Source organism: Camelina sativa, chromosome 4 (assembly GCF_000633955.1).
Source record: "Camelina sativa cultivar DH55 chromosome 4, Cs, whole genome shotgun sequence".
NCBI classification, from domain to species: Eukaryota; Viridiplantae; Streptophyta; class Magnoliopsida; order Brassicales; family Brassicaceae; genus Camelina; species Camelina sativa.
In genome coordinates, this window is record NC_025688.1 from 13,235,767 (window position 1) to 13,244,186 (window position 8,420).

Genomic DNA, 8,420 nt, shown 5'->3' on the forward strand with positions numbered 1-8,420 from the left:
AAAAAAAAAAAAAAAAAAAAAAAAAAAAAAAGGCAAGGAAAGAGCTGAAGAAATCATTTGAGGAAGCAAAATACTGTGCAATGATTTCAATCACAGGTGGGGAGTATGAGATTGTTGAATTTGGGACATGTTATGCAGTGGTATTGGGAAAGCGTACTTGTGCCTGCAGAAAATGGGATTTGACAGGTACACCATGTCGTCATGTTGTATGTGCAATTAGAAAAATGAATCTGGAGGTGGAAGACTATGGCTGCAAATGGTTGCTTAAAATTGAAAGAATTGAAAATTTTAAGTTGAACAAAATTGGGCTGAATAATATTCAACTCATTCATCTCCAAAATAGTGGTTGAACAAGTTGAACATTTTTGCAGTAGGATTAGTTTATTTTTTCAACTTTTTAGGTTGAATGAGTTGAATAATTATTTTCAACTTCTTCAACCTCTTCCATTCAAATAGTGAAATTTGGTTGAATAATATTTTTCAACTCCTTCAACTTTTTCAATTGTGCAACCATTTGCACCCTATATATCGGACTACTACTTGACAAGTGACATATAGGAGAGGTTTAAGACCTGTTAATGGATCCAAATTTTGGGTTAAGTCTGGAAGACCCCACATTGATGCACCTCCTTATAAACATCTTGCTGGGAGACCTAAAGATAAGGCCAGGATCAAGGGTCTTACTGATTCACCACGCAAGAAGAAGTCTGAGACAAAGGTTGATCGAAAAGGAAGAGTCATGACTTGTGGTCTCTGTGGTGAAAAAGGGCATAATTCAAGAAAATATCCTCATGAGGTATTTGTTGTTCATGAATGTTTGATTGTTCATTTTGTTATTTTCATGGTGTTTTGATTTCTTTCTATTTTCATAGTCTCCAGAGAGCAGGCAAAGAGAAGGAGACTAAATGATGTCCCTCTGTTTGAAAATCTCTGCCGGTAATCCACAATCATAAACTACTTGTGCTATAAATCTTATGTTGCTGGAAGATCCCAAGCTCAATTCCATCTTCTCTCCTTCGACTAAGAACCCTAAAAATCAATTATATTATCTTTGGGAGAAAAACTGTCTCGTTGGTCGATTTAAGAAGAGAATACCGGGTTTAGATATAATTTAGGCCCATTTTAATTTGATCCATGAAGAATAGCTAACCGGGTCGGGTCTTGGGTATTGGATTCGGGTCGGTACTCATCAAACAGGTTTAGTTAAGGGTCTCGATGTGTCAACAGCGAGTCAACGTTGGAGATCGGCGACCAGTTACCCGGAATTCTATGTCAATGATGACATCATATACCTGAGTATATGTGGTCATGCAAAACATTTAGTTGGTGTACTTGAGTATACATTAGTTTACTTCGTATGTGTAGCCATGTGTTCCGCGATACTCTGTGTAGCTCACAATCTTTTTTCCTAACATAAATATATCAATAACACCAATCATTTTTTAAAAATTTAGGTATTGAGACAAGTCTTGAATCCATAATCATGTAGATAAATCATGTTAAAAGTTTTTATAACAGACATAGGAAACATATCACTCCATAAACAAGTTTTATTCTAGGCCCATGCAAGGTTTTTATTTTTTTAGTTGATGTAGCGCCTGATACCATCAAGACTCATCTCAGTTAGGTCGGTTGCATGAACCTCCACTTGAATCCCTTCGAGTTCTCTCTTGAACCTATCGTTAGAGCTCGCGTAAATCATCTTGGTTCTAATTCTGGCAGTTTTCGGAGACCTTGGCACAAAAACAAACAAACACACACATTGACGATCACAAGAACAACAATTCAAGAGATATGAATTAGCAAAAAGTAGCAAGTAAGTTTACCATGCGATGAAGCAAGTCTTGCTCTCTCCTGCGACAAAATTAAAAATCAAAAATGGCGTATCGACAGTCATCAGCTGGGAGACTTGCTGTAAATTCATCATATGATTGTTCACGTTCACCGAGTGTCTCTACAATCACTTGCATGTCCTGAATCTTGTAAAACAAGGGAAAATCAAACTTGTACATAAACAAGAGGAAAATGAGCTCACCATATGGTTGAATCAAACCGATGTCACAGAAAAATCTTAATAAAATGAAGAAGATGATTTTTTTTCTCGTTTTAATTTGTAAGCTACATATATATATATATACCTATTCCAATCTTATATAGTAAGTAAAGTCAGATTTCCCGGAAACACAAAACCGATACGTAACATATCCCTTTCTGATATGTGTCTATATATCCTCTCAAATCCAAATATATTATTATTAATTTTTATTGAAACTATTTAAATCATTCTACTAAAAAAATATGAAAGACACGTTTTTATCTACTCCTTTTCTTTTTATTGTTAAAAACAAAGTTCAATTTACTTCATGCTATAACAATTCCAAAATAAATGAAGTTTTGATAATTAAAGATAATCTTATTTATTTGATAATCTTTTTGTGCCAGTTAATATATACTATATATATATTGGTAAAAAATACACAATAATTCATTGTCATGAGATTTAAGTATTTTATTATATTCCAAAAATATGCTTCCATCTTTATCTACACAAATTCATAAACCTTTCTAATTGATTTTGCAGTAAAATATGTTGTTATCTTATTAATCGTGACAAGTGTTAGTTTTGTTAGTTAGTGACAAAAAAATTGTTTTTTCAATGTAAAAATATAATTATAAGAATATATATATATATTTTTTTTTTAAGAAAAACGTATGTTTGTTTTTTTACCTATTTTCAAAATGTAAAAATATAATATAGTTTGTAGCTATTATACTAAAATATCCTTATTATAACTGAAATGAATCTTACGGTTTCAGATCTAAACATGTTTATAGTTGGTTTAACTATGGGATATAATATTTTGCATAAACTGATGAGTTATCTTGCGACATAGTAGTACGTACGTAGTAGCAAATTTTGGATTACAGTAGTTGGTTATATTTCCCACTCAACTGTTTGGAATTGTTTTGGAAAGCTAAATAAGAATATATTGAACTAAAACTCGAAACTGAAACCATATCTTAAACTCAATAAAAATTGATATATATATATTCCCCCAACATGGCTATCTTCGTTAATTATATTGTGATGAACGCTCTCTGGTCCAAGCTAACCTCTTCTTAGATATATGTTTGATGTAGGTTATGAAAGAAATATAGGATTAGAGCCAATTTGATTTGTACAATGGACTTTGTTAATGATAGCAAACCTGAAACTGAAACCTTCCCTTAACAATGGACTTTGTTAATGATAGCAAACCTGAAACTGAAACCTTCCCTTAATTACTTCACCACCATTAATCCAATTTCTCCATCTCCATTTGTAACTGAAGCCTAGCCTGCTTCATCTTCACATCTAAGCTTGACGTGTTTGACTCTGTTTACGTCGTGATTCGCAAGACCCAAAAGACTGATCACCAACACCAAGAAACCAAAGAACATAGCCATCTTCTAGTTAAAGGAGATTGTTGATATAGGGAGTCAAAACAGATACGGATATATAAGATAAATCAGAGGGATGATCGCTTGAAGCCAATATCTGATTCCAAGTATTGTACAAATGTAAACTAATTTAAAACCATCACAAGGGCAACACATCTCCATAGTTATCATAGATTAAACACATCAAAGACAGACAGCAATACCAAATAGAATGAAGTTAAAAAGTTTTTTTTTCATAACAGTCAGAGGAAACATATCTCACTCCAGAAACAAACTTATTCAAGAACCCTTTTGCAGGGGTTTTTTACTTCTTAGTTGGTGCGGCTTTTGAAAACATCAAGACCCATTTCGGTTGGATCAGTAGCTTGAAGCTCCACTTGAATCCCATCTAGTTCTCTCTTGAACCTATCCTTAGAGCTCGCGTAAATCATCTTGTCTCTCACTTTAGCAGTGTCCGGAGACCTTTTTGCACACAAAACACATTGATGATGATCAAACAACACAAACAAATCAAAGAACATGAATTGAGTTTTAGCGAATAAAATTTTATTACCAAGCGATGAAGAAGATCTTGCTCTTCTGGCAGTTCTCAGCAGTGACAAAGTCGAAATCGTAAATGCAGTAACGGCATTCATCAGCTGGAAGGCTCGCAGCAAAGTCATCATACGTCTGTTCAGGCTCACCGAGCTTCTCTACAATCACTTGCCTGTCCTCAATCTTGTAGACTATGGTACGGAATGTTCGTTTCGCCTTCAGTTCCATAAATTTTAGCTTGCAGTCATCATGCACTGCCATTCCTGACGCCGCGTTCGCCTGTTTATCATTTCAAATACACAGAACAAACAAAACAAGCCACTGAGAAGATGATGCAAATCTCTTCAAGAACACATTTATAAAACACAAAGTAGCTTCCCTGAACATTTTAGTAAGAGAAGGAGACATTAAAGAACGATTTTGACTTCAATTGAGGAGATAAGAAAGCACCACAAAGATGGAACAATTGACTAAACACTGATCAATAACAACAAGTTCCTCCTGAATTCAGATTAACTAGCGAAGAAGAATCACAACAAAAAATTACGAGTTCTTCATTTGATTTTCTAGTCCTCCTAGGTATATGAATCCGATCACACACCAGAGCAACATACAAGAACACCAAAGATCGAACCAAAAAATATATTTTTTTGTATTCTCTAGATCTAACGAGCGAGGACTGTAATCAAAAATAGACGAAACCAAAACGGAATTTGAAACTCGAATCGACAAGCAAAGCAAGCTTCAAAGCGAAGAACTTGAAAGAGAAGAACAGAGGAAACTGAGCTCACCATGGCTTGAATCAAACCGATTTCAAAGAAAAGTTCCTCCTGGTGAAGTGAAGAAGACGGAAGAAGAAGTTATTTTTTTCTCCGGTCGGCAAAGATCTATGGATATGTCTTTTTCTTTTCTTCACTGTTTCTTCTCTCTTATTTTTTTTTTTGTAGCAGCGTTATTTGTAAGCTATCCTAAGATTTTTTATTTATATAGAAAAACATAACATATGGTCCATTTGCTTATGTGTTTCTCCTTTACAAATGTTTATTAACTTATTATTATCATTATATGGATAAGAAAAATATAGTAATATCTTATTATATAAAGTTAGTTTTTGAAAGTTAGCAGATTTTCACATGTGTCAAGTTTATATATGTCAAGTTTATATTAATCTTTAATTTTAATATGTGTAAAAGTTAATATTTAATATGTCAAGATTACAACAAAAAAAACAAAATATTTTGTTTTAAATAATATTAATAATGTAAAAAGATAATTATCAAAAAATTACAAAAATTACTAAAATTAAATTTTCTAAAATAATTATAAGGAGATTATAGATAAATATATATACATATATTTCATAAAATTCTAAATTACAACATTTATTTTTAATTTTAAGTTATTAATTCTACAAAAAAATAGAAATGGGATTAAGGAAAATATACAGTTAATTATTAATTCTAAATTTTGTAAATACTTACTTCTATATACGTCTCATATTTTTCATCTAAAAAAATATTGGTTTCAACTTTGTTCTATTGGTAAGAAAATTTTAATGGAAAGGTACATTTTTCTTATTTTGTAAAACCAAAATTTTCTCCTACTTTCTCTTTTTTCAGTTTGGAATAGATAAGATTAATATGTTGATCCAGAAAAAAAATTAATATATGTGTATTCTTTTTCTAATACTGTATTTTTAAATTTAATGTAATATTTTTAGATTATTTTATTTAATTTATCTTTTAACCTTTAAATTATTTGGGATTAATATATTATCTTGCTTATAATTTTTTATTATTTCTATATTTATGTCAAATTTTTTTTTTTCTAATTTCTCAACCTTGATTGGTTGGTCATAAACCTTTTTGTGCAAACATAATTGTTATCATTCATTCGATCTCAAAGGGAATTATAGGAGTAGAAGCTCATCAACCTAATGGTTAGATAAAATATGTTAATCAAACACAAGCTTACAAGAAACATAGATATATAAATTGGAAAAACATAAATTGTTGTTGATAAATTCATAGGAGTTCGGAGACTGTGACACCCTAGTTTGCCGATAAGTTTAAAAGAATTGATTTGGCAACCTATATCACCAAAGTGCACTTATCTTTTCGATCAAGGGTCATAAGATAACTCAAGAGTTAAGTGTGCTTGAGCTGAAGTAGTTTCAGGATGGATGACTAGACGTGGGCCCACTAAGGAAGGTTGGCCCATGGACATGGGCTCACTAAGCAAGGTGGCAGTCGGGGCATTTCAGAGACAAAGGTTACATCATGGTATGAAAAACACTTCCACAAATACATTAGAAAATTTAACATTAGTTACTGTCAAAAGATTTTGTGACGTTAGAAAATGGTCTTTAGTTTCATTGGTTGTTGGAGCAAGCCATTTTGAGATAGCTAATAGACGTGAACATGTTCTCCCCACACATGAGGAGGACAGAGTCGAGATTCTCTATTGTGGAAGAGGTTGGACGCAAAATTATCTCTTCGAGGGAGTAAGGTGGAACCAAGGTTCTCTTCATGGTGGAGGAAGTTGGAAGTAAGGTTCTCTCCATAGGGAGGAGGTCGGAGCCGAGATTCTCTCTATGGTTGGTTATACACTTATTGACAATAGTCTATTGTGATGATACATAATTGATTAATATAATATGTATATATATTTTTTACTCGAAATATTTTTTGAGTCAAATAATTTTAGTAATTAAAAACGGTATGGAAAAGTGAAAATTAAAAGACATATAATATTTGACTTAATGTGTTCATACCAACATTTTGTAGGTGGTGGTAAAGAACATATTTGTAACATACAATATATTTAAGTGTGAAAAATACGTATTTAATATTAACATACATAAAATATTTGTAGATAGATATAAATCTGTATATTATAGCAAATATAAAACTTATAAATAATATACATAAATTTTAATATATTTTTATAAAATTTAATTAGTTTACAAAACCTTAAACCCGCACAACGGACTAATCCTTATCTTATCTAGTAAATTAATAAATTATTGATATCAGATTATGACATAATTACAAATGATGATCCTACATCTATTGAAAATGTCATCGATTCATAAATTCGTGGATAAGTTCGTTTTCAATTCTATATAGTGTGTGTGTGTAATCATATGAGTTGTGTACCTGTGGACCAAAACAAAGATATCAGTAGGTCAATCCGGCCCTAGACAGTTGTTTCATACATTTTCTTTTATAAATGATAACCAAAAAGGTTTCAATGTTTCATCTTCAATAGAAGATTTGGGTCCTTACACACACACCATTTTGAACCAAAGACAACATCGAACACAAGACGAAAACAACACCGATTTAAATGGAAGTTTAGGTTCATACCTTCTTCACAGTTAAAAATGTATAATGCAAAAGGGGGTAACATCACTCGGAAACAACACAGAATAAGAGAATATAGATCTTTCAAGGGGATAATAATAAACTTTGGGGTTTACTTTTTTTAGTTGGCACGGCTTCTGAAAACATCGAGATCCATCTCGGTTGGATCAGCTGCCTGAAGCTCTATTTGAATTCCATCTAGTTCCCTCTTGAACCTGTCTTTCGAGCTCGCGTAGATCATCTTGCTTCTGACCTTGGCTATGTCAGGACACCTTTGGCAAAAAAACCAACATAATTATGCATTTACATATACTAAGATAAATCCTACCTTTGGAAAGATAATGAGAAAAGAAGACACATAGTTTATAGCTACCAGGCGATGAAGAAGATCTTGCTCTTCTGGCAATTCTCAGCAGTGACAAAGTCGAAATCGTAAATGGCGTAACGACATTCATCAGCTGGGAGGCTGGCTGCAAAGTCATCATAGGTTTGGATAGGCTCACCGACTTTCTCAACAACCACTTGCTTCAGCTTCTCCTCGATCTTGTAAACAATGAATCGGTGTGTCCTTTTCGCCTTCAGTTCCATAAATCTCAGCTTGCAATCGTCATGCACAGCCATTCCAGATGCCGCATTCGCCTGTTTTAAACCAAAAGAGAACACCTAATATGAACATCTTTTTTCACACTACATACTCAAAACAGTTCTTACAAAACACAATCCAAAATGTCTATAAAATCAATCACTCATTCCCAAGAAATAGCATTTAAGATCATCACAGCTTACTCTCAAACCTCTATTGTAAAACATGATACAGACTTTGATTTACATGAAACTGATGAATCCATAATAGAAACAACATCCAACCAGTGATCAAAAGATCAGCAAGCAGAACAAAACTAGAGATCAATTGGAGTGAAAGTGATGAAGGAGAAATGGATCAAACAACCTAATAAACATTTTTCCAACAAGTCTAAGCCCTAAAATCAAACTGATATCTTATGATTTCAAATTTTAGCTACCAGAAATCGGAAAAAAAAAAAAAAAAAAAAAAAAAAAAAAAAAAAAAAAAAAAAAAAA

General features: G+C 32.5%; 3 protein-coding genes across 3 annotated transcripts in view; all 3 read right to left on the reverse strand.

The window, feature by feature from the left end:
• On the reverse strand, window positions 1,443-2,132 carry LOC104780416 (putative actin-depolymerizing factor 11). Its single transcript, XM_019244633.1, is given in 3 exon segments — window positions 1,443-1,733; window positions 1,827-1,870; window positions 1,872-2,132. Coding segments are annotated over 3 exon segments (336 nt in total). The 5' UTR covers window positions 2,013-2,132; the 3' UTR covers window positions 1,443-1,582.
• LOC104780418 (actin-depolymerizing factor 2) lies at window positions 3,519-4,939 on the reverse strand. Its single transcript, XM_010504912.1, has 3 exons — window positions 4,767-4,939; window positions 3,995-4,254; window positions 3,519-3,903 (listed from the first exon to the last, which is right to left on the reverse strand). Exons 1-3 carry the CDS (start codon window positions 4,767-4,769, stop codon window positions 3,753-3,755), a joined length of 414 nt encoding a protein of 137 aa, XP_010503214.1. The 5' UTR covers window positions 4,770-4,939; the 3' UTR covers window positions 3,519-3,752.
• Window positions 7,177-8,420, reverse strand: part of LOC104780419 (actin-depolymerizing factor 1-like) — a 2,087-nt gene continuing 843 nt past the window's right edge. Inside the window, exons 2-3 of the mRNA XM_010504913.1 lie at window positions 7,714-7,979; window positions 7,177-7,612 (exon numbers count right to left, since the gene is read on the reverse strand). Coding sequence (XP_010503215.1) covers window positions 7,462-7,612; window positions 7,714-7,979 — 417 coding nt within the window. The 3' untranslated portion in view covers window positions 7,177-7,461. The remainder of the gene's footprint in view (window positions 7,613-7,713; window positions 7,980-8,420) is intronic.